Here is a 25,775-nt window from a genome sequence, read left to right as displayed (position 1 = left end):
GGGGGCCCCGGGAAAGGGGAAGGGAAAAAAAAAATAAAAAAAAAAAAAAAAAAAAAAAAGGAAATTGTGAAAAACGAGGTTCCGTTTCCTGGTAGAATTGGAAAAGTTGAATAAAAAGACAGTGGGAGACACAAGTGAAGCAAAGGGTTACAAACCACATTCAGCCACAAGCACACCTGCTTTATTTACCATTCCTACTTTATTTACCTTTATTTACCCTTTATTTGCCCCTTATTTACCTTTATTTACCCTTATTTACCTTTATTTACCATTTCTTTACCTTTCTTTACCTTTATTTACCATTCCCACACCTGGGCCTGCTGCCTGCTCATAGACCCCTATGCACAGTAAACCTTTCCCCAAACACTTTACACGTTCCAGGAACTGTTCAGCGTGGCTCCTCCTTGGGTTCAGCTGTTTAGAGCACGCACATTCCTTGCTTGTGGTTTTAGTCCTTTTTATCTCCTTCACTTTGGGCCTTGCTCCTCCCAGCCTTCAGCGGTGAGAGCTGATGGTTGGCACATCCTGTGTTCATTGGGTGCTATCCCATCCCAGCAGGCACTTTAACTCATATCACACTTTAATTCATATCAGCTATTTCACTACGCTTAATTAACAACAGGAATAAAAACTGTATATTTATAACAAAGTCACTTTAACACTACACATATAAAATCCATTTTAATATTTGCAAAAAGGCAGTATTACAATATGAGTCTCTAACAGAAATGGAAATGGAGTTTGAGGGCCAGGCTGCCAGCAGCCCCCAGTGAGCACCCCCAGTTGTGAAATCCCTCCCTTGTCCTTATTTTGGGTGTTGAAGTTGTGGGATCATGGAATCACAACATGGTGTGGGATGGAGGGGACATCAGAGGCCATCCATGGCAGGGACACCTTCCCCTGTCCCAGTGCCCAGCCTGGCCTGGGGCACTGCCAGGGATCCAGGGCAGCCACAGCAAATCAGGAATCCCATCCCATCCCATCCCCACCCTCCCAGGAACAATTCCTAATTCCCAATATCCCACCCAGCCCTGCCCTAATTCCATCCCATCCCATTCCCACCCTCCCAGGAACAATTCCTAATTCCCAATATCCCACCCAGCCCTGCCCTGGGGCAGTGGGAGGCCCCCCCTGTCCTGGCACTCCCATTCCTGAGGAACTCTTCCTCTCCAGCTTCCCTGCAGCCCCTGCAAACATTGGAGGGCTTCTCCTCTCCAAAGTCATTTTTCTTGAGCTGTGTGCTCCAAAAGGCTCTTGCCATATCAGACAAACCCCTGAAAAAGCTACTTTTTTACTGTAAAAAGCTCCAGTCTGCCCTCAAATTTCACCTTCTTGCACCAAAAGTGACCTGAATCCTGTGTACACATCATCAATGGCTTTCTGATGAAAAGATGCTCTTTTTGAATAAAATATGCTCTTAATGAGGCACAGCCCCTTGTGATTTAGGCCCAAGGATTTATTTACCTTTTCAAGGTAGAAAGCAAAGGGCTGAGTTTTACCTGAGCTGCTGAACCACGTTCACCTCCCAGCCACTCTGTCAGGAATTTGGTAAGGAACCATGGCAGAAAGTCAAAACAAGCCCTCAAAACATGCAGGTGTCATGTTGTGAGCCAGCTGCAGGCTCCTCCTGCACACAAACCACTTCACTTCACCTGATCAGAGACCTGCCAAAACAGAAATGTGCTGTTAAATGAACCATGCTCAACTGCTCCCAACTCCTGTGGATTCCGTGAAATCTGAGCATCTCAGTTTCACCTGATACACGTCTGGTCAGAGACCTGCCAAAACAGAAATGTGCTGTTAAATGAACCATGCTCAACTGCTCCCAACTCCTGTGGATTCCGTGAAATCTGAGCATCTCAGTTTACCACAGGGCCTGTGAAAAACATGCTCTTAAATTACAAGGCTTCCTTGGAAAAGCACTTGTGCAACTAATTGGAGAGTTTCAGTGACAAACTCAAGGGTTTTTGTAAAAAATTCGAGAGCTTCAGTGACAAACTCAAGGGTTTTTGTAAAAAATTTCAGAGTTTCAGTGACAAACTCGAGGATTTCAATGACAAACTCAAGGGGTTTTGTAAAAAATTTGAGAGTTTCAGTGACAAATTCAAGGGTTTTTGTAAAAAACTCAAGAGTTTCGGTGACAAAGTTGAGGATTCCAGTGACAAACTCAAGGGTTTTTGTAAAAAACTCGAGAGTTTCAGTGACAAACTCGAGGATTTCAGTGACAAACTCAAAGGTTTTTGTTAAAAACTCTATGGTTTCTGTGACAAAGTTGAGGATTCCAGTGACAAACTCAAGGGTTTTTGTAAAAAATTCGAGAGCTTCAGTGACAAACTCAAGGGTTTTTGTAAAAAATTTCAGAGTTTCAGTGACAAACTCGAGGATTCCAGTGACAAACTCGAGGGTTCAGTGACAAACTCGAGGGTTTTTGTAAAAACTCGAGGGTTCAATGACAAACTCCAAGGTTTCACTGCCACTTGAGGGAGCTCAAAGATAACTGACCTTGCAGAGCCACCTGGAGTTTCCTGATCGCAGGGAGACAATTTCTGTCCGCAGATCAAAGAGATAACTTTGGGAAGCAAAGCTAAATTTTGGGGTTGTGTTTATCGTGTTCTGTGCCACACCAGGCTCTTGATCAGAGAGTAAGCAATGACAGCCATGCACCCAGGATATTTAACAGGAGGAAAGGACAGTTTTCCATTTGCTGATTCCCAATATTTGCCTTTCCCCCAGCTCCCTCCACCTCCACCTTGGCTGTGGCCCTGCTGAGGCTCGTGGCTGTGATGTTCCTGTGAGCTCAGCCCTGATTCCCACATTGCAGGGAGTGTTTATGTCCCAAATAAATACAGTGCACTGCTCTCAAACTCAGGCTTTAGAATGCTGATTAGAGATGCAGCTGGAGCTCCCCATAAATCACTTAAAGTGCCACAGGATCCAAGTGCTGTGGTTAGCAGCAGCACATGGAGGAAATGCTGTGCACAGGCCTCGATGGGGCCATAAACCCTTGTGCCTGGGGCCTTGCACAGAGCAGCCAGGTGCAGGGAGCACTCAGGACAGTGAACACTCCCAGGAAACAAGGGGAGGTTGTGGGGGTCAGCTGCTCAGTTATTGCTGTCTTTGGGGGGCTGCTTCGAAGCTGCAGTGAAGCAGGAGCTGTTAAACATGGTTAAACTGACTCCACCATCATACCCCATTATCTGAAGGAAAACTCTCATGCTTTCCCCCCAAAGGATGAGGGATCTGTCATACACAGGCATGCAAACAGTTTTTAATGATTAAACTGACTCCACCATCATTACCCCATTATCTGAAGGAAAACTCTCATGCTTTCCCCCCAAAGGATGAGGGATCTGTCATACACAGACATGCAAACAGTTTTTAACCCTCCATGTGCTGAGGAATGGGTTATTACAAACCTGTCTCACTCAGACATTATTGGGTGTTTATGCACCATCCCAGGACAAGCCTGGCTTCTCCAAAGTGCTGGGAAGAGGCTGAGGAAGCTTTTGTGCCCCATAAACCTCTCTGAGAGCAAAGATCCTGGCCTGGGGAAGCTGCTGGGGTGGGAGGGATGCTGTGCCACAGCAAACAGCTCCTGCCTCTGCTGAGTGCCACGAGCACTGACTGGGGTGGGTTTGTGGCTCCTTGTGCTAAATGTTGTTCAATATTGTTCTGATCCCTCCTGGAATTCACAGCTCTTCCCGAGGACAGCTGCTGCCAGGCTCCTTCTCCAAAGCCAGCCCAGGTAATGGAGAGAGGAACACTCCCTGGAGAGTGGAGAGCACATTAATGATGTGCAGCTTCTCAGCCAAGGCAGGACTTCCAGGAGGATTGTTGATGTCCCAGGGCAGGCTGGACAGGGCTTGGAGCAGCCTGGCCCAGTGGAAGGTGTGGAATGAGATGTTTATAAGGTCCCTTCCCACCCAAACCAGTCTGGGAATTCAGAGCTTTGGGCTATAATTCCCCTCAGTGGAATTCCTTCTCACCAGTTCTCCCAGGCCTTGGATCTGAGGAAATTCAAGTGATTCTGGGAATTCAGAGCTATGAGATGTTTCTAAGGTCCCTTCCCACCCAAACCAGTCTGGGATTCTGTGATTCTGGGAATTCAGATCTTTGGGCTGTGGGGACTATAACTGAATTTCTGGGTAACACTTGAACTTGGCTTCGTGCACAACTTTCCCTTTGTGCCTATTTTCCTCAGGATACTCAAACTCCTGGTGGATCTTAAGAGTGCTAAGTTCTAAAAATCCCCAGGTTATCTGGTGAAAATACTGAACAACGACAGTTCCTGAGAGCCACAGAGCATTTCCTGCATAGTTCATCTTTGAAAAGATGCCTTCTCAAAACATTTAAACTCCTTACAACTCTCCCGTTTCTTCCAGCAGGAAGAATGAAGGATTTCAGGACATGCAGGATTCCATAGCTCAGCCCAGGGATTTCAGGAGGAAGCTTTGATCCTGACTCAGATGCTGGAGGGTGGTGCCACCCAGCCTCAGTGCCCTGGGAATGAAGGAAGTTCCCACCCTGGACAAGGGCTCTGCTTCCCTCCCCTGGCTGAAGGCCAGGGAAGCTCACTGTCACCAGGGCTCCTCATCCTCTGGAGATGGATGGCACAGGGAGCTGCTCCCACTGCTCCGTGGCAGGGCTGCAGTGCCCCCCTGGCATCCCTGGAACCACAGGAACCATCCTGTCCCCAAAGCCAGGCTGTGGGACACCCCAGGGATGCAGCAGCACCCCCTCTCTGCAGGCTCCTGCAGTCCCCTCAGCTCTGCTCTCTCCCTCAGTTCCTTCATTCAAGGCACATCTCCTGCCAGGCTCCTGCCTTCCCCCCACCCAAGGCTGAGCATTTTGTGCACATCCAGCAGCTCCTCCTCAGGCATTTCCTCTGCCCTCGAGGGCCTGAACTCTGCTGGAGCCTTTCCAAGACCTGCCTGAGGTGGGGTGGATTTCTTTCCTGCAGAACTTTCCAAGCAAACAGCTTGATTCAGTGGTGCCGTTGTTCCCTGAGCTGGAATTCCTTTGCTGATACACCTGATCCCTCACTTTCAAATCCATCCCTCCCCTCAGCTGAATTCCTTCTCACCAGCTCTCCCAGGCCTTGGATCCGAGGAAATTCAAGGAAATTCTACCCCTGTAGTTGGCATGGTTATGTTAAATATTCTTATTGGGTTGGGATGGTTTAAAATAAAATCAAAAATGAAAAATCACAATTATTCCAATAATCCTGAGTCATCTCCACATATCCAGCTTTATCTCAGAGTATGAGGCTTTGCTTCATAACCCAAGAAAGTGATACCAAGGGGAAAAAATTACAGAAAGCTCTAATTCTGAGGAAAAGAGAAAAGGGTGGGAAAGGGGGAGCATAATCATTTCCTTAAAGGCAAAGAATTGGAAAGAAGCTGGAGAGGGGAGGAAAAAACCATTTCACAAACTGATAATTCAAATTAGAGGACAAGAAATTCTGCCTAAGTATTTGTTAAAGTAAGGGGCTGGAGAGGGATATGAAATGCAATTTTCTTTTTCATTTCCTTCAAAGAGTGAATGAGAAATTATTCTGCACAGCAAAAAAAAAAAATCCCTTGTGATCTAATTCTGAAAATATATTGTTTCCTTTAGAAACATCTTGCTCAACACTTGATTTCACAGTTTCACTCACAGATCACAATTCTTTGCATTTTTATATCCCTGACCTCCCCACCTTGTGGTTTCCAAGTGCAAACAATTTCCTCAATATTACTCATGGCCTGGGAGAAGGAAATGAGAATTGTCCCCATAAATGACAAGTGAATAAATACAAGTGCTCCAGGTGAGTAACTGAAAGATTCCCCTCACCTTCCTGGCACCACAGCCAGCCCAGCCCCACTCAGGAAAGGTGAAGGGAATTATTCCTAGGCCAGAGTTTCAAGGAAAGGTCATTCCAGCTTCCTTGGCTTGGAAATGTTGTCATTTCTTAGGGGACCTCCAGGACTCACCTTCTTCCCTCGAGGCAGGAAAATGGTGCTGTGCTTTCACCACCTGAGTCTGAGCTGCTCCTGGGCTCCACGTGGTCCTTGAAAAGGAGGAAAAGAACAGAATTCTTTGAAAATAACCTGGTTTGAGCAGAAGGAAGTGAGTAAAGCAACTTCTCAGATGGTTTCAGTGGAAATTGTGCTGTGCTTGGAGAACCTTTCCCTCACAACTTGGTTTATTTCTGTATTTACCTCTTCCATTTAGGCAAATCCTGAATTCCATCCACCCCTCACCAGCAGCACAAGGAATGGATCCCAGAGATGGATTTTTACCTCTCCCTGTTTCCAGTAGGAGCAAGATTCCCAATGATATTAATATTTAAATGACTGAATTGCACATATAAACTAATTTCTCCTTGGATGGGGAAGGAAATCCCAGCATGCTGACCTGGCCATGGACAGATCCTGTGGAATCTGCTTTGGTTACACTCAGAGGAGCTGAAACCCTTTTGAACCACAAGTTCTTTGTCCTTTTAGAATCATCCCAGAATCCCTAAAGTTGGAAAAGGCCTCCAGGACTATCAGTCCAGCTGTTAACCCAGCACTAAACCACATCCTCAGGATTTTTAAACACTTCCAGAGATGAGGACTCCACCACTCCCTTCATGGTAACCAGGAGATGAAGTCAGATTAGAAGAAATTGGAGAGAAAATAAATTAAGTTTTCTTTTTTTTCTCTTATCTGGAAGGCAAATACAGCTGCTTTTATTTTTTCCCTGGAAATTTGAGATCCACAACCACAAAGCATTCATAGAAAATACAACTCCAAGTTCAAATATCTGACATCTGACAACAAGTGCCAAGGGCATGGCTCTGGAACGTGATAGGGAATGGAAAATGGGGAGGGAAAACTGAACTGAGGAAAGGGAACAGATAAAAATCCTGCTTTAGAGAGGCACGCCAAGTAAGGACATCCCATCCTGCAGCTGGAGTGTTTGCTGCCTTGTCTGAGTGTGCTGGCACATCTGAACTCACACTTCTTATGTTCCACTCCAACAATAAGAGCTTTGGGGCAGGCTTTGGCTGCAGCACCCCCAGCTGAATTCCCTGGATCCAGCTGACAAGGACCCCCCATTCCTCTGGGACTGCACCCCTCGGGCTCTGCCCAAGCCTGGGAACCACTGCCGTGTTTTGCTTGGCTCCTCTGAGTTTACATCCCAGCAAGAGAGGAGAAACAACTGATGAGGGCTTTTATAACCCTGAAAATCTGATTCTTGCAGGGAGCTGGAGCCAGCAGATGCACGGGAGATAAGGGGTGGGGTGAGCTCATGTGAGCCCTGCTCTGGTGCTGCTGGGGAGGAGGGAGGGCACCACCCCCAGACTCAGATCACAGCTCTGACAGTCAGGGGCTCCAAACCTGCATCCTCTGAATCCAAACCCCTCATTTCCAAAGTCACTTCACCAAAGTCACGCTGCAAATTGGTTATAATTCATCAGCTTTGTATCATTTTTTTGTCTAGAATTCACATGTTCAAGTTCTCCTTTTAAGGCTGCCTGTTCCTTCCCTGCTGAGCATTCCTGCCTCCAGCCCGAGCTGTCCCAACATCATTTCAGCTTCTACTCCACACGTTCCCAGCCCATTTTCCTGCACTTTCTGCTCACCAAGCAAAACTGGAGCTTTTTATAAGCTTCTTACACTGACACCTGAAAGAGCAGTGCTGCTGTCAGCACATTCCCAGCCTTTCTTCCCTGGGAATATTTCCCAGAGCCAGCCTCACACCCTGCGTGCCCCAAAGGAAAAGTGATTTCCCTGCAAAGCTGGAGGGCTGGGATTCTCAGGGAGTTCCACCCAGCAGAAAAAGCCTGAGAGTGGCTGTGGATGGTGTCCAGCAGCTCCTCCCTTGTGGCCCAGCAACCTTCCCAAACACAGAGTGCTTCCAGGAAATGGGAAGCAAACACACATCCCACAGGACTGGGAAGAGGGCACTGATCCTCACGCACATCTTCAAGGAAATGAGGAAAAGAAATGGGTTCCAAACAGCATAATTGGCTCCCCGGGGGCTTGGCTGGGGGTTTATCCTGCAGCCATAGCATCCCAGTCCCCATGGGTGCAGTGCCTGGCCCAGTCCCAGTTTGTTGGTGCTTTTCTTCCAGCCCCAAACAGCTCTGCTGGTGCAGCAGCCCACGGTGGATCTGTAGGGAAACCTTTGTGCCCTTGCAACGTTTTCCTTGTTGCTCTGTGCACTGTGCAAACAGATTTGGCAAGCAGCATTGTTACCCTGGGCTCCTCCTCCAGGGTTTATTCGGGGTGTTTAACACCTGCCACAGCCATCCTGCATTTCTCTGAGCTGGCACTAAATGCTGGCCCTGAAGTGACGATTTATTGTTGGTTCTGTGGGCTCAGGATAAGCCTCAAAGCCAATAAGGGTTATAAAAGTGCCACTCCCAAAGTGCCACTCCAAAAGTGTTCCTCTTCCAGGGCTTGGGGATGCTCCTGCTGGTTGTTCCCATCACCTCTCAGCTAAGGGATAAGCAAGAAAAAAAGGACAAAATGTCTAAAATTCCTGTTCAGATCAACAGCTGGAAGGTGCTTTAGCCCCCAGGCACTGCTGGCTCCACAACCAGGCCCTCTTTGGCTTGGAATCATGGAGTGGTTTGGGATGGAAGGACCTCAAAGCTCATCCAGCCCCACCCTGCCATGGGCAGGGATATCTCCCACTGTGCCAGGGCCTGGCCTTGGGCACTGCCAGGCATCCAGGGGCAGCCACAGCTGCTCTGGGAATTCCATCCCAGCCCCTCCCCACCCTCCCAGGGAGGAATTCCTTCCCAAGATCCCATCTAAATCTCTCCTTCTTTAGTTTAAAGCCATTCTTGGCATTCCAGCTCCTTGTCCAAAGTCCCTCTCCAGCTCTTTCAGGCTCCCTTTAGGCCTTGGAAGGCCCCACTTAAATCTTCCCAGATCTTTCTCTTCTCCAGGCTGGACGCCCCCAACCTTCAGCCAATAGTCTGAGAAAAATCTCCTGCAGCCAACTGCAGAAAAATGCAAAAACATCCAACAGTTTCTTCAATTCTGCATTTTTAGTTAATTAAGCAGATTGATCATGGAAACCCAAGTTGCTCTATCAGCAAGACTGACCTGAACCACACTTTGCTAAACTCCTGCCCCTTCCTTGCTTTGGAAAGGAAACACAGCAAATGGAAAGATGGAAACACAGCACAAATAAAAGAAGGAAGAATTGATTTGGTTTGATTTTGGTATTGATCTTCTACCCCCTGACATTTTTTTTAACACAGCCTATTTCTGTTACCTTCTCCAGCTCATTGAGACCTTCTCTGATTGCAGTGCTGGCACCTCCTGAGTCAGGCTTCTCCTGCTTTGTGTCAGAATTGTTTTCTGTTCCGTTCACAATGAGCAATGAGATCATTCCTGCCAAAAATCTGGGTGAGTTCAGCACAGGTGCTGTGACTCTTCCCCTGGGACTGCCAGGCATTTCCTCTCCCAACCATGTGAAATATTGATATCACTCCCTTCCCTTTTAAGAGTCTTGCAATGAAATGGCAATTTATAGCTAAATCAAATGTAGGTACAAATTAGATATCTGCTGCCTCTCAAACCGTGCCATCACAAAAAAAAAAATGGAAAGCTGATGCTGATCATTGGAGTATCTGCTGCCTCTCAAACCCTACCATCACAAAAAAAATGGAAAGCTGATGCTGATCATTGGATTTAAGAAGGTTGGGAAAAACAATTCATTAAAAAGAAATCTCTGACCTTTGGAGCTGTTAGAATCAGTGTAAGTCGCCCAGCAGCACCTTCTGAATGCAGCAGGAAAGGATCCAGGGCTTGGCTGAGGTGTCTCGTGCCTTCCCAAGGTGCCACTGCAATCCAGGAGTTTTCCATGTTAGCAATTCCCCTGGGGAAGAGGCTCTGGAGGCAGAGGCTGGAGCACAGCCAGAGGATCCACCAGGGGAAGGAAAAGGGCTCTGTGGTGATGGGAGCATTTCCCAGGGTTGTGCTCTAAATACCCTCAGCACTCACTCCCCTCCCATTGTTCTCCTCTGGAATCAAGGCAGCCAGGATGAGGGGAAAAAAGGAAACCAAAATGTCAGTACAGGTTGGAGCTTTCTGCAGGGAAACTCTGCAATGGCTTACACAGAAAAAAAGGGAAAGTTCTCCCTTTTTCCTTGATGTAAGAATTTCCTTTAAACTTTCTCTATTTGTTTGGACAATTAAATACTCAATTAAAAATCCTTTCAGAGGGAAAGGTGGATGATGTCAGGGATTCAGCCACAATATCACTTCAATCATGGGTTACACCTCTCTCACTAAATACATACATATTTATTTATAATTTATATAGATGTGGCACTGTGTTGCTTGTGAACACATCAGCAATCTAAAAAGATCTATATTTAAAAAAATTGACAGCACCAGGCTCTTAACTGGCAGCAAATTATTTAAACTGGGATAATTTCATTAATTTAATCCATACAAATAGTTCAGCATATTCTATAACATCAATAGCTGGAAGAATAAAATTCCACAAGTCTGAAAGCATTTTTTCTTTGAAAAAAAAAAATTAGTGAACCCATCCTGGACATGGCTTTATATTCTAAGCCAAACCCTAATCCCTCCCCGGGAGGGTGGGGAGGGGCTGGGATGGAATTCCCAGAGCAGCTGTGGCTGCCCCTGGATCCCTGGCAGTGTCCCAGGCCAGGCTGGAGCAGCCTGGGGCAGTGGAAGATGTCCCTGCCCAGGGCAGGGGCTGGGAATGAGAGATTTAAGGTCCCTTCCATCCATCCAGCCTGGAATGCCATGATTTTGTGAACATTTGAAGGCACCAAAGGCCCATTTTCCAAGCCAGAAGCACCACTTAGACATTAAATAGACATTTAGACGTGAAACTCATCCCAATTTCATTTGCTGTCTCTCCTAAAAACTGCCACTCTTTAGGAAAACCAGTGAACACTAGTGCCCATTGCAGCATTTCAGCTCCAGTGGAGCCAGGGGATGGTGAGCACAGCCTGGTCACTCCCTCTCTGGGATGGGGCTGTTGATGTGCTGGGAGCTCTGCCAGATCACACCAGCTCCCTCCCTTTGCCAGGGATCACAGTGGAAGAGCTTTCTCCCTGTGGTGCCTCCAAGGGGAGTGAAAGCTGCTGGCAATGACTGTGCCCCTCTCCTGCTCTCCACAAGCTGTTCCTTGAGCCTGACATGTCTGCAAGTCCTTTGGGCAGCTGCTGACTGCATCCAAGCCAGCTGAGCTCACAGCTCTCCTGTCCCTTGGAGTTTGTACAGGATCAACACTGGCCAGGCACTCCAACACTCATGAAAAGCACCACACTGCCCACACTGAGCTTTGTAAAAGCTGCTATTTCACCAGATTTTTTCATCCAAATGTTCAGCTGGACTCCCCCATCCTCCTGCTGGTTAAGGCTGTGGAGGAATAAACACAGTGGTGCTGATACATTTCTTGAGGAAACAAGGCCATGTTTGTCCAAACACCGTGACTAATCCAGGAGAAAAAGATCATTTTCTCAGAAGTTCTGGGAACACAGTGATGCAGAAAAGAACAAAGGAGGAGTTATTGCTAATCACAACCAAGAAAACGAGATTATTGTGAGATAATTCTCTGACCAATGAGAGATGAGAGAAACCAAACCATCGTCAGCATGGAAATGAGATTTTATATACATTATTTACTTAAAGAACTGGACATAGCTGCTCTGATGTTTTAATTCCATGTCCATCTAATACTCAGACTAATATGTAATCCTAGTTGATTTTTAAGTCCCAGGAGTGGTGCCTACAACAACCAAATATAAACTTTGCATTACAAACAAATCACAGTGTGGATTTTGATTTGTTCTGTGAAAGAATTGTAGGGGTTCCTGAAGAATAACCTGCCTTTCCTGCTGTCAGGGTGCTCAATCTGCTTCAATCAGCTCCTTACTGGAAATCCTGCAGAAGAGTAAAATTAAAAACCTGCAAACTGTCATCACACATTTTATAGGGTGAGCTGAAAATTGGGTAATAGAATCCCAGAAATCATTAAGGCTGGAAAAGATCTCCAGCATCATCAGGTTCAATGAATAATTCCATGAGTAATTTATGCATCTACTGACATAAATACAGGCTTTATCTGTTTAACTTTGAGCAAACCTTTAAAAAAACCTAAGCACAAAATTTGTATGTGAAGATAAAATGCCTCATTTAAGTTAATTAATCTCCCTGCAACACAAATTCTTCTTAGAACAACAGAATTAGAATTAACAATAAATTCTACCTGTTTTCCACTCTAAATAACATCCCCAGGTACTCAAGGAAGGTCTCAATGAGGACAATGTTTCTGTTTTATTTTGTCTAAGAGAAGTTAACAATTATGAAATCAATAATGTTGGGATCACCTTTGAGGTGTGCCCAGAGCAATGACAGTGCAGGGCTGTCCCCAGAGGGGTTTCTCTCCCTTTTGGGTTTTGATGAAAGGAACCTCAGAGCTCAGCATCCCCAGCTCCTGGAAAAGGGCACAGAGAGGGGATCCATGGAGCAGGACATGGAAAATTCCTTCCTCTCTGAGGGGCCACTGTCACCTTGCAGAGAGGGGTGGCTGCTGAGACAATGCTGAGGAATTCTGGTGAGAATCCCTCTGCTGTCCTCACCTTATTTCAAACATCCCTGAGGCATCACCCCCTTGTTGTGCAAATATTTAATGTCTTCTCCAAACATTGTGCAACCAAACACCTCCCAAGTTATTGTGCTGTTGCAGCCCTTTCACAGGGCCGTGCACTGAATCTTTACAGAATCAGTGTCAGCATTACAAGGGGATTTTTACTGCTATCAGATAAGTAAATGTTAGCCTCAAACAAATTAAAGTTTTGTGGGGTGAGGGGCTGTGCCTCCACGTCCATCATCTGCCAGGAATTCCACCTGAACAGCGCTGCAGAGGCTTCATTTCAGATTCCCATCTTTTAGGGATCTGCCCAAACATCTCTGGAGAGGCAGAAGTGCTGCAAGAGCTGTCCAACAACCAAACATCCCAGCTGAGCTCCCCTGTGACAGCCATCAAGCACTCCAACAAGCAAATATTCCCCTCAGCAGCTCAGCTCCAAAGAGCTGCTGCAATTACTGTTTGTTTTTGAACAGGCCTGAGCATGATCCCACATGCTTTTGTTACAGTTTCACGAGGCAACACGGTGATTTCAGCTTATTAACAGGGATTATTTACTGCCCGTGTTTATTCCTGGCTCTGGGTGATGGGATCTCACTGGGCATGGAAGGGATTTGTTTGCCTGGAAAGGTTTCCCTGTTCCACAGCAGCTCCAGAATTCAAAGGAAATTATCCCAAAGAGGTTTGCCAATGTTCTCTCTCTCCAAGGTCAGGATCACAGTGATCATCTGCAATGATTGACTCCCTGTTTATAACCCGTGTCCTCTCACTTTCCTGGGCTAAGGTCATGGCAGATTTATTCCAATTTCCTTGCAAAACAACATTAGGGGAAGTGCAATAAAAGAGGATCCTGGACATGCTGATGTGCTTGGGAGTTTCTGTGCTTCTCTGTTTCACAAGGGGTTTTTTCTCTGTGGGAATGTCTGACACTGCAGAAGTATTGGTTTGATACAGAAAAAACACCACACTGAATTAAATGGGGCATTAAAGGTGACTTTACACCATCAGCCTTCAGGCTGGAGGAGCCTCCAAGCAGCAGCTGCAGAAGTGCTGATGGATAATTCACTGGAGAAGTGGGAACAGCAGCTAAGAGAGCTCTGAAATGTCCTGGTGCCATTTCAGTTGTGCAGGACCTTGGCACACATTTCAAACCCAACATAAAAATACACAAAATAATGCAAACAGCAGCAATGAGCTTGGTTTTGGCCAGAAGGCCTTACCAGACCTTCCTGGATGACTTAAATATTGTCCCTTAAAAATCAGGTGCTGGGGTGACCTAATTATGGCCTTTCAGTACCTGAAAGGAGCTACAAGAAGGATGGAGAGAGAAAATTTGCAAGGGCCTGGAGTGACAGAACTGCTGCTGACACAAAATACAAATGTTTCTTTAAAAAAAATTCTGTTTGTGATTTAAAAATAATCAGAAGCCTTCAAACCCAAATTTTCCTGGAAAAAAATGAGCCTCACTAAATCAATACCTATATTTTATTCCTGCGGGTGAGGTCAGTCTAGCAATGCATTAAAAGGTGACCAATTCTTGATTTTCCCAGCAAAATATTTGGAGAGTAATTAAATTCTTGGGATTAATTATTGAGAATAATTTGCAAATCAGTTAAAATCAAGTAAGAGAACTTGTTCATAACTACAACAAGATGGTGAAGTCAAAACTGGAGAAGTTGCACAACCAAATAAAGTGAATTTTGTCCAAATTCACTGTATTAAATTACAGTCAGCTGGTAATGATTGTGAGCCAGTGAGGTCTGGTGCATACAGGGGATATAGAAATCGCCTCCAAATATGAAACTAATTAGGAATAATTGGCCTCTAAACAAGCACTTGATGTATGAAAAAAGAAAATGCAAACCTCAGAATACTTTTTAGAGCCACTGCCCGAAGCAAGCCTCATTTCCAGTTCCAAGGGATCCAAGTCAGCTGTGGCAGAAGTGTGATGCAAACCTTGGAAGCTTCCCAGAATGTCCTGGTTCCTACAGGGAACAGGGAGAGAGGCTCTGTGAGATGGAACTGGCAGAAGCTCCGTCCTCCTTGGGGCTGCAGCAAATGATGTGGGATGAGAGGGGAGAATTCTGTAAAGGACAAAAACCCCCTGCACCACAGTCTAAGTAACAGAACATACAGAATCATGGAATCCCAGAATGGTTTGGGTTGGAAAGGACCTTAAAGCCCATCCAGTGCCAGCCCTGCCATGGCAGGGACACCTCCCACTGTCCCAGGTGCTCCAAGCTATGTCCAGCCTGGCCTTGGGCACTGCCAGGGATCCAGGGGCAGCCGCAGCTGCTCTGGGCACCTGTGCCAGGGCCTGCCAGCCAGGAATTCCCAATTCCCAGTATCCCATCCAGCCCTGCCCTCTGGCAGTGGGAAGCCACTCCCTGTGTCCTGTCCCTCCATCCCTTAGAAACAGTCTCCCTCCATCCTTCTTGCAGCCCGTTCAGATGAGCCACAGTGAGGTCACCCCAAAGCTTCTCCAGGCTGAGCAATCCCAATTGTCCAGCCTTTCCTCCCTGCAGAGTTGCTCCATCCCTCTGACCATCCTCGGGACTCACTCCAGCAGTGGGTGCATCCCTCCAGGTCAGGCAATTCACCTCAGCTCCTCTGCTTCAGCTCTGACACACTGCAGAGCTTCATTTCACTCAAAGAGCCTGAGGCAACCTTGGCTCTTGGAGGATGCACTTCCAGCTTTTAAGGGTCCAAAACTCTCAGAGCTCAAAAGAAATACATTTCCTAAATGTTGTGGAAGCACAAAACCTTGTGCTTGTACACATTTACAAACATGCCCCAGCCTTGACCTGGACCTGTTCAGCATCTGAACTTCTGTTTTTCCCAAGTCAAATTGTTCTCTAAATTCAGCTCAGCGGCAGATGACGGCAGCATGACCTCTGCAGAGGGTAGGAAACTGCCCTGGGACTGTCCCTGCTGTGTCACAGGGGATCATTGCCCTTGTCACACCGACTCGGTTACTCACAGCCCTCGGGAGGAAGGAAACTGCCCTGTCACTGGGACGGCAGGAAAAGGAGGAGAACGCCAGGGGAAAGGAAGTGCATCCAAAGTCAGGGATGGGGACAGCGTCCCGGCTGAGAGCCTGGCAGGCTTTTTGTGACAAGCCGCATTTAGGGCCTTTCACCTCTTTTTAAGAAACACAACGCTCCCCTACGATCGAGGGCACCGAAGCTGCGAGTGTGAAGCCCTGCGCAGGGTGGCTTTAACTCCCTCCCTGAGCAGCGTGGCCAGGAGAAGCCGCTCCCACCCCGACATCCTGCAGCGAAGGCTCCTCACCGGCCATCCCTGCTCGCCTTCCTGCGCTCCCACGGGCTCCTGGTCCCACACCCAGGCTGCGGCAGGAAGGGCACAGCGGGACACAGCTGGCACTGCCCGAGCCCGCCCAGTGCCAGCCGAGGGCAACCAGCCGCTGGATTTCAGTCTGAAAGGGACATCAGCGCTGCCACCACTGCGAGGATAAACGAGAAAATGTAGGTTTCTTCCTGAAAAATATTGGAGACAAATATGACGTGTCCCAATAAGGAAAAAATCATTCTTCAGGGACATCTTCCACTGGTCCAGGTTGCTCCAAGCCCCCCCAGCCTGGCATGAAAAGATACAAACTGTTAATTACAGAATCTGTTTCAGGAGGGAAAATAATAATCAACAAATTCAGGAAAATTAGGTGGGTGGTATAAAAAACTGTAATAAAAATGATATTATACCTTTACTGTAATAATTCTTTCCCTCACTTAGGAAATCCTCAGAAATACTAAATTTCCAGTTCTGTGAAAAAACATTCCAGTAATAAAAAGAGACTTAAAGCTCCACAGGAGACAGTTTGAGTCCTTAAGCAGAGTTTTGATTTCATTTTGATTTACTTCTCTGAGGTCCCAGCCCAGAAACCTGCCCCAATACTCATGCAGAGCACAAAAATAGATTCCCAGCTGCACATACAAACCACTGTCTGCTGGGATGGTAATAGAAGTCATTAAAAATCCGTTTTTTTAACACAGGAAGCCTTTTACATTTTACCACATTCAGTCTCTCCAAAGGAGATGCTTCCAGGAGAAGCAAGGCAACAAGCCCACTTGTATCCCAAACATCATTTTAAGGGAATCTGGCTGCTCTCTCTGTTGATTTTCTTCATGTTACCAAGACATGACTATACTGGTTCCAAAAACTTCACTAAGTGAGATTGATCCCAGAGATGAATGCTTCTTGTGCATTATACTTGGAATATTTCAGCTGTGTCCCAGGCAAAGCGTGCCATGGTCTGAGGGAGGCTCTGGACTTTTGGGAGGTGTTGAGTTGTGGTAACGCTGAGAAGGAGCTAAGTGTGTTTTTCCAACCATTACCGGTGTGTGCTCTGATCTGTGTCAGCACATCTGGCTGGAGCTGCAGGCTCCCTTCAGACAAATCCTGTGACCCTCAGTGCCCCTGGCTCCCCTCAGAACCCCCAGTCCTGCTCAGGTTCCTGCACTTTTCAGGTCACCCTGGCTCCCAGCCCTCTCAACCACCCCCAGTCCTCCTCACCTCCTCTCAGAACCCCATATCCCACCTGGCTTCCCTTAGGACCCCCCCCAGAACCCCTGGTCCCCCTCAAGCTCCTCTGACTCTCCTCAATTCTCTTAAGCTCCCCTCAAAACCCCTGGTCCCTCTGAAGAGCCCCTGCCTGCCCTCCAAGTCCTCAGTCCCCCTCAAATCCTCCTGGCTCCTCACAGAACTCCTGGTCCCCATCAAGTGTCCCAGGCTCCCCTCATACTGACACCATCAAACTCCCCCGGCTCCCCTCAGAAACCTCAGACCCCCTCAAACTCCCCCGGCTCCCCTCAGAACTATCAGACTCCCTCAAAACCTGGCTCCCCTCAATATCCCGGTGCCTTTCAAGTCCCCCCAGCATCTTCAACCTCCGGGTCCCCATAAAGTCCCGGGTCCCCCTCAGCCCCCAGCTCCCCTCAGCCCGCGGGGGCTCTGGGGGGGAGGGCGGAGGGAAGGGCAGTCGCCGCCGGGCCGGGCCCTCCGGCGGGCGCTGGCAGCGGGCGGAGGGCGGGCGGGAGCACGGGCCGGGCCCCGCTATTTGTACGGGAGCGGGGCGAGCCCGCCCCAGTGCCCGCCGCTGCCCGCACCATGCCGGGGCTCCGCGCCCTGCCGGGGCTCCGCGCCTCACCGCCCGCCTTGCTGCTGCTCCTCTCGCTGGTCTTTGCCCGGGGCAGCCTCGCCGCGCAGCAGCTGCAGCCCGGCAGCCGCTCGGCCGCGGCGGCGGCGCGGGTGGCCCTGCAGTACCGCAACTTCCAGGCGGGATCCCTCGGCGGGCTCAGGGCGCTCGGGCAGGTCCGCAAGGCTACGCTGAAGGTAAGCGGGGAGCCGGCGGGGCGCGCAGGGGCGCTGGGAAAGTGTAATTAACAGTAATTATTACATTAGTGCTGTTCTGTGTAACTGAGCTGAGCGCGTTCCCACGCGGGGCACCGGGCACCGAGGATGGGGCAGCGTCCCTTGAGAGCCGCTGCCCCATCCTCGGGGACAGGGGGTCGGGTCCCCGCAGGGACCGCTGTCCCCTCTCCCCTTCCTCAGGGACACCCGGCTCTCCTCAGGGACCGCTGTCCCCTCTCCCCTTCCTCAGGGACACCCGGCTCTCCTCAGGGACCGCTGTCCCCTCTCCCTCAGGGACACCCGGCTCTCCTCAGGGACCGCTGTCCCCTCTCCCTCAGGGACACCCGGCTCTCCTCAGGGACCGCTGTCCCCTCTCCCCTTCCTCAGGGACACCTGGCTCTCCTCAGGAGCTGCTGTCCCGCAGTCTCTCCCTCACACCTGCATCTAGAGCTTTATCTAAAGGCAGTGCGGTTCCGATCAGAAAATACACCATAATCTTCCAAAAGTCACATGGAACTGAGGTGGCAGAACAGGACGGGAGTCCCAGAGAGGAGCAGCTACAGGGACAGAGCCTTCCCGTCACGGGGAGCTTACCGGGGATGCTCGAGGTGGTACTGGGGTACAGCCCTTCTCCTCCTCCAGGTTTGGGGCTTTTTACAGCTTACTCACTTTCTGAAATACAGGATCAGACAGAAACTTCTGGGGAATGTTTGTCCCGGGCTGTAGATCCTGGAAGGAATGCATCACCTTCCTGGAGAGCCAAGGGATGGGATTTAAATGCAGCCCTGTGCTCCTGCTGCTGGGCAGCTCCTGAGAGCAAGGGCTGCTTGTTCTGGGCTCCCAGAACAACAAATTCTGGATCCTGGGTTCTGCTGGGCAGCTCCTGAGAGCAAGGGCTGCTTGTTCTGGGCTCCCTGTGTGAGGTGCCAAAGGCAGCACTGGATTTCACTGATCCTTTCCAGGATCTGGAGATCTTCCACTACTTGTCCTGTGCCGCTCCTAAAACTGAGTAAGAGGGTGTAGTGTTAAATCTCCCCTTTCAAAAAAGATACTCCAAACTAACCAGGAATACCTGGGATGCATTAATTAATGCAGCCCTTGTGTTATAGAGATCATTGGGTGCTGAGCATGGAAGTGTTCCTGGGATATTGAAATTATCCTGTGAAATTGCCACAAACACCTATGACAGGAATTCTCTGTTCTTTTATACTCTCCAAAAGTACATATGTTCCTTCTGTATTTCCTGGGCACTTTGCATATGTCTACATGTAAATATTTTCTTATATAAAACACCTGTGCCTGGCTGAAGAATGAGTGAATATTTGTGGGGAGGGAAAGGGGTTTTTCCACCCTCTATCAGCCACCTGTCTCCTCATTCAGGAAGGAAAATAATTGGCTCATGATAGAGAAGTGAAATTGCTCCTTATTTCCTCAGTGCTGGGTGCTGTAGGAGCTCCCTGGAATCACTCTCTGCAGTTTATTCCCCCCACCTCTCCTTTTTTTTTCTTTTTTCTTTTTTTTTTTTTTTTTGCACACTCTGTGAAAACAAGAGGAGAAATGCATGAAAAGTGGGCACTTCCTTCTTTCCTGTCCTCCCCTGGAAAAAAATGAAAAGAATTTCCTGCAAGGAATGGGCTGTATTACGAGAAGGCAAGGGGCAGAAATGTTGGGATTGGGGTATTTTTTTTTAGGTTTGTCTGTTTTTTCGTTATTTTCAAAAGTGGGCTAATTTCCTACTGGTTACTCTATTACTGGATCTCATAAAATCGGGATAATTTTTAGTGGAATTTAATAATGAGCACTGTAATTTAATTCTAACTTTATTAGCCCACGAGCTGGTGAAACTGGTAATTGGAAACAGGACTGGGAACACTCTTAGATGGGAAAGATCTTTCAAGTTCAGGTAGAATGAGACTTTCTTTCCTGGCATCAAAATGCCAAACCTGGAATAATCCTTACCTTGCTGTTGGATGCAGATGGGTTTTGTTGTCCTTTTTTTCTCTTGACTGAGGATCTTCTAGGAAACAGCAGCTCCTGGAGTTGTCCTGCCCTTTAAAATACACTTTTGATAATGAAGCATTAGTTTGTGCCAGCTGAAGATCCCAGAACTTAAAGGGAAGTTTTTGGGAGCAGTTTCCCATCCCAATCTGTCCTGGAAATCCTAATTCAGGAGTAGGAAGGTGAAGGGGAAAGGGAAAAGCCAGGTGACCTCGTGCAACATTTGCATAAATTGGACTAGGAAATCCAATTTTCAGACACCCAGGTGGACACTTCCCAGCCTCAGCTGGACACAACAGCAACACCACAGCTCTGCTCCCTGCTCCCAGAAATCAATTAGAAATGTTCTGTTAATCATGTCCAAGAGTCAGAGCCCACGCTGGGTGGGAAAGGCAGAACCCACAGCAGGGGCAGCTCTGACTCCTGGCCCAGCTGCTCCCTGCTCAGTGGTCCAGGCAAAAACTGAGCCAAAACCCAGGAAAATCCTGGTGGGAAACCAGAGGGGCAGAGATGGAAACCTCCTGAGGAGGGGGGAGAGAGGGATCCTCCCTTTCCGTGCCCGTGGGGAGCGAGGGAAGTGCAAACTCATTCCTCAGGGACCTGCAGTGAAGCTGCTCTGAAATTGCTGGTTTGGCCTGCCCAGGACTAAAAATCTGTCACGAAAGTTGCAGTAATTTGGAGCCCAGAAGTAAAAGAATCCCGTGACCCAGATATTGAGTGGAAAAATGAATTACTCACTTGTTTTCCTCTCTTTTTGGACACTTTTATCTTTGGCTGCTTCCCTGGGGGTTGCCAGACACCCCTGAGCTCTGCTCAGCCCACACTCTGGGATTGGGTAACAGCATTTTAGGACAGGAGTGGGGAAAAATAGTGGAAATAAAAGTTGTCCTTCGGGACTGCAAAGACTTTTGTACAATTATTTCGTGCCATATGGAGCTTCTCCCTTCTCCCTGGTGAGCTCAGGAAGCCTCAGGTGTTCACACCAGACTAAATATTTGTTTTAGCTGTGTAGCATCATTTGCAAGCTGTCTAAGGAGCAGAAGTAGGGTGGTAGTAGCTACTAGCAGTACTATGGGGGAGTTGTTGCAAATCAGGAGGGAATCTCTTCTTGAAAACCCCAGAAACACAAAATTCTCTGCTCTTTTGAAAAGGTCCTGCTGACTATTGCAGCGGGACTGATGAGACACAGGAGCAATCCTGGGTCACTGTAAAAATCCCCAAATTGAGTCAGATTAGGGGTGTTGTAAACCACAGCAATAACACCTCTTGGGTGGCTTTACAACAGTTGGAATCTTAGACTTAGATGTGGTTATTGCACGAGGTGAGAGCCTTCTAACCCTAATTTCATTGCAATCACTCCTTCTTTGATGGTCCTGCAGTTCAGAGTCAGCTTTCACTACTCTGCCCATGTCCCACCGCCACTTTGAGGACAGTGTTTGAGGGAATGCACAAAAAGGGCAGAAGGGGAGAAAGGATTCAGAGAAGAAAGAAATTATCAAAAAGTCTGAGCTCATCCTCTGTTTCCTGCACCTCCTTCATGGTGAGATTTGGCTCCACACTGGACTTGCCTCATCCTAAAGCTCCAGGAGGGGATTTTATAAGAACAGAGTGACTAAAGCAATTTTTACCTGCATTTTCCAGCTCTGTGGAGGTGCCACAGGCAGGTGCTGAGCTGAGGATCTGCTGTGGGTATGAGACTCCACTCACCTTGTACCATTAAACACTTCCTGGGAAAAGTGTGCTGGCAACAGGAAGGCTCAGGGTTAGATAAATAACACACAAAGGTTTGCTTTGGATCCTGTCAACAGCCAGAATTGAATGTGAACACCAAGAAAGACTAAAAATCAGTGATGTTGCACTCAAACCCAGGGAATCTCAGAAGGACCTTCCTTCCTCAGAGCTCCTTTAATTCCACTTCTTCTCTCTTCCAGAACATCCCAGAGTCTGGCCACAAGTATTACCTGCAGTTCAGCACTGAGGACTACAGGACTGGGGTGAGTTCCTGCTCTTCCTCCTCAGCCTGGGCATTAAATCCACCCCAGCAGCTCCAAACCAGGGACATTTGTGTCCTAAATGGATCTGCCACCCTGGAAAGGCCTTTCTGCTCCTCCCTGCCTGTCTTTGCTCCAGGGCTCCCTGAGTGATCCCCAGGCCTCAGTCCCAAAGGGAATTCTTGCTAGGTCACTGAGGCAGCCAAAGGCCTGGGTGGGACTGTGCAGTGGCCCAGGCTGGGGGCAGTGTGACAGTGTGGGCCCCATTCCCCCTCTCTGCTCCGTGTTCTCCTGCTGCCCACCCCCAAAATGGGAATCAGGAGTTGACAGCTCTATGGTCTTTCCAGTTCCACCCCCCTGCATTCACTCTGCCCCAGCTGCCAGCAGCATTTTACTGTCCTTGACACACACTTTGTGGAATTAAAATGATTTTCAGAACTTACTGTGAAACCTTAGATTATTTTTGTTTCAAGGCTGGCACAATGAAAGTCTCTGTTATCAATTAATGTTGTTTCTTGAGCTCTCACAAACATATTTCCAAGATGACTTAGAACACTGTCATGTCCTGAAAGCAGGACAAGCATTAATTAAAACCTTCTGTTAAATCCCTTTAGCCTTGTGGTTTTAACTTCTTTCCTGGAAAAAAAGAAAAATAAAATCCTTCTTGACACTTTCCTAACCCCTGAAGAGCTTCATACAAAGAGTGAATTGCTGGTAAATAAAATCTTGATTGAAAAGAGCAGTTTTAAACTCTCCCCTGACAGGAAGATGCTGGGAACTGCCTGGCTACAGTGCTGTATCCAAAGGAAAAGTCTCGTCCTGTTGTCAGCATCAAGTGCTCCCACACCAAAGACAAGAAGGAACTCCAGGAAGAGGACAACACATTGTACCAAAGGCTCAGGCACCAAAGCAAACCCATAACTGCAAACAACATTCCAGGTATATTCCTCCAAGTACTCACCTGTATTTCACTTTCTCTCAAAGGGCATGAAGGACACAGGCGTTTGAAAAGGAGACACATTGCTGACAGCACCCCGAGCCCATCCTGCTGTCAGAGCTGTCCCACCTCCCAGGGGGTTTTGGGAGAACAGAGCCCCTCTGGCTTTACCACTGGCACTCAGCACCATCCTGTGAGGGTGGTTTGGGTTTAAAAGCAGCTCCACACCATTTCTAAGTCAAATCAATGCAGACTGTCCTCCAGGAGTAGCAAGTGCCCAAACCCACACACCTCCCCAGCTGGGGCTGGAGATTCACTGAGGATGACCAACACAATTTTTCCATCCTGGAAAAATCCCATCTTTTCTCCCAGCTATGTAAGGACTCCCATTATTGTGGATTTTTTTGGTTTCTCACCTCATCTTGGGGATCCCTCTCTTGGCAGTGTCAGCTGTGCCACACTTTACACTCCCCTGGGACTGCAGGTTCAGCATCATTCCCCTCCCTGCTCCCTGTGACACATCAGAGGGAGGAGCCCCGTGCAGGAATGGTGCTGTGCCAGGCAAAACTGCTCTGAGCTTCATCATTCTTCTGCTGCCCAGCCAGAATTAATATTATTTTCTCTTTCTCCTTGCCTTGCAGACAGCTATGGCAACATTGAGCCAGGCCTGGAGCCAGTGTGGGCTCTGGCTGTGCTTGGCAGCAGCTCCATCATGTGGGAGAAGTCCACAGAGACCCTGGGATACTTCCTGGCCCAAGTGAAGTCCGTGAGGCAGTGGGTGAGTGGGGCAGGAGGGGCAGGGCAGCACAGAGCCCTGCTCTGAGGGGATTCCCCCAGATCCCAGGCCAGCAGCTCCACCTCTGCACGAGCACTTGGGCCAGGCTTTGCTGGGAAATTGTCCTTACCTGGAGTTCCTGAGCCCTGGGCAGAGCCCAGCAGCCTCTGGCCCAGGCTGTGCTCACACCTGACACCAACCTGGGCTGGGCAGCAGCTCCAAGGCCTGCAGCACATCCAGCAGCACTCCCAGAGCCCTCAGCCAGCTGGGATCCACGGGCAGGATCCAGGTTTGGCTCCTCAGCTGTTCAGCATCTCTCTGAAGGAGAGGTTCATGTAATTCTCAGATGTAATTGAGGGTTAAATTCAACTAATTAGCACCTGGTTCCAGTGCAGACAGGCTGCAGAGCCACACAGCTCTTGGTGTCCTCAAACATTCCATGCAGGAAGGGCTCCTAATTCCCTCTTTCCACAATCAAAATCCATCTCACTCCAGCCAGCAACCACAGCCACAGGGCCCTGCTCACCTCCTTCCCTGAGCTCCAGTAAATCACAGCAGACATTAGATTTTAACAACATAAACCTGTGTTCCTGATAATTCTTTCCTTTTTTACACCTGCCCAGGCCAGGAAAGACGATTTTGTTGAGTTTGACTACACTGTGCTACTGCATGAAATGCCAACCCAGGTAAGGAAGTGCAGAACAAGCCCTCCTGCCAGCAGGAGCTGAGCTGCCCAGGATGATCAAATCTGTGTTCAAATCCCTTCTCCAGGAAATCATTTCCTGTCACATGCGCCTGACGTGGCTCCCGGGGCAGCCTCTGCAAGTGAAACACTTCTGTGCTTCCGAGGCCCAGGGTGCAGAGCAGGGCTCTGGGGCAGAGTCTGGATCAGCTGCTGGCCCTTCTGCTGCAAAGGGAGCCAGTTTCTAGTGAAATCCTCGGGTCTGTGCAGATGGATCCAGTCAGCAAGTCCTTGTGCTGACAGACCTGGAGCTGGGGTCATCCTTCCATGCAAGTCAGTGATTGGGAGTGGTGTCACTGATTGTTCTGTGCCAAAATGAATTCCTGTCACTTCTTCAACGGCGAGATTCAAGTTCTGCAGCTCTGCCTGAACCTTCTGCTACTCCATATATACACAGATGAACATACAGCAGTTGATTTGATGTCACTGATTAACTGTTACTTAAGAGTTTGTAAACAAAATTAATATATTTGGATAAAAATCGTCAGCAAAGCGTTAGTCTGTCACTAGGAGAGATTTGCCTACTAATTTTTTGTCATGTTTTGGGCTAGAATCATGCTGATTTTTAACTCACATCTGCAATAAACCAAGTGCCATCACTCAGGGTCGAGGCTGGCTTTTCTTTCTGCTGCTGTTGGAGCCCAAATTTCCACCTTCTCTGTCACCACAAATCAAACCAGACCTGAGAGCCAGGGAGGCTCCTCCTGGATGAACCCCCATGTGTGGGAACAGCTCCTGTGTCATTCCTGCCATGTCCTGCCCCACCACAAAGTCATGGCTTCGTCCTGTGCCACCAGATTCTCCAGCTGGGTTCCCAAGCAGATCCATCACTGCCCCCCTGTGCTCACTGCAATGTGCCAGACTGTCCCAAAGTCACCTTTTTCCCCCATCAGGCAGGTTTGTGGCAGCATAAATTAAATCCTTCCCAAGAACACCACGTTCCTGAGGAGCAGAGGCTCTGGGTGCCTGCTGTGTTTAACCTGGGGTGGTTTTCACAATCCTCGAGCTGTAACTGGGAACAACAATCCAAGGATTTCACACAGCAGCTTTCCCTGGATGTTTTTAGGCTGGGTGATGTCAGCTTCCCAAATTCCAGCATTTTACACAAGTAAGTCTGATTTCCTGACTGAAGCTTTTCCCCTCAGCACCCAATAAACTCAGGGAAGCACATTCCACACCCTCCTTGTGTTTTCTTTCCTGCTGGGAGAAAACGTTTCTCATCATCAGAAGTGTGAAATCAGGGAAGTGAAATTCCAACATTCCTTAAAGAACCTGGTGATTACAGTAATTTTTTTGGAATTAAAAAAACAGGATTTGGCACCTTGGGACTCTGCTTTTGTCTCCTTACCT

The 25,775-nt window shown here is 48.3% G+C and overlaps 1 protein-coding gene across 1 annotated transcript; it reads left to right on the top strand.

Moving 5' to 3' along the window:
• The first annotated feature begins 17,641 nt into the window (after positions 1–17,641).
• LOC120504296 (ovocalyxin-32-like) lies at positions 17,642–25,029 on the top strand. The gene is made up of 6 exons (XM_039713676.1): positions 17,642–17,964; positions 21,912–21,974; positions 22,736–22,910; positions 23,550–23,686; positions 24,307–24,369; positions 24,455–25,029. Exons 1-6 carry the CDS (start codon positions 17,740–17,742, stop codon positions 24,611–24,613), a joined length of 822 nt encoding a protein of 273 aa, XP_039569610.1. The 5' UTR covers positions 17,642–17,739; the 3' UTR covers positions 24,614–25,029.
• Positions 25,030–25,775: the final 746 nt, after the last annotated feature.

This window comes from Passer montanus, unplaced genomic scaffold, assembly GCF_014805655.1.
Source record: "Passer montanus isolate IOZ18808 unplaced genomic scaffold, ASM1480565v1 scaffold29, whole genome shotgun sequence".
In the NCBI taxonomy this organism is placed as follows: Eukaryota; Metazoa; Chordata; class Aves; order Passeriformes; family Passeridae; genus Passer; species Passer montanus.
This window is presented reverse-complemented; position numbering and strand designations above follow the sequence as displayed.

What these genes read in the sequence shown, in the direction of transcription:
- LOC120504296 (XM_039713676.1), top strand. Translation starts at nt 17,740, where the DNA reads ATGCCGGGGCTCCGCGCCCTGCCGGGGCTCCGCGCCTCACCGCCCGCC. An exon ending in AACTGCAAACAACATTCCAG is followed by an intron (nt 22,911 to 23,549) that starts GTATATTCCTCC and finishes CTTGCCTTGCAG; the next exon opens with ACAGCTATGGCAACATTGAG. An exon ending in TGCATGAAATGCCAACCCAG is followed by an intron (nt 24,370 to 24,454) that starts GTAAGGAAGTGC and finishes TCCCTTCTCCAG; the next exon opens with GAAATCATTTCCTGTCACAT.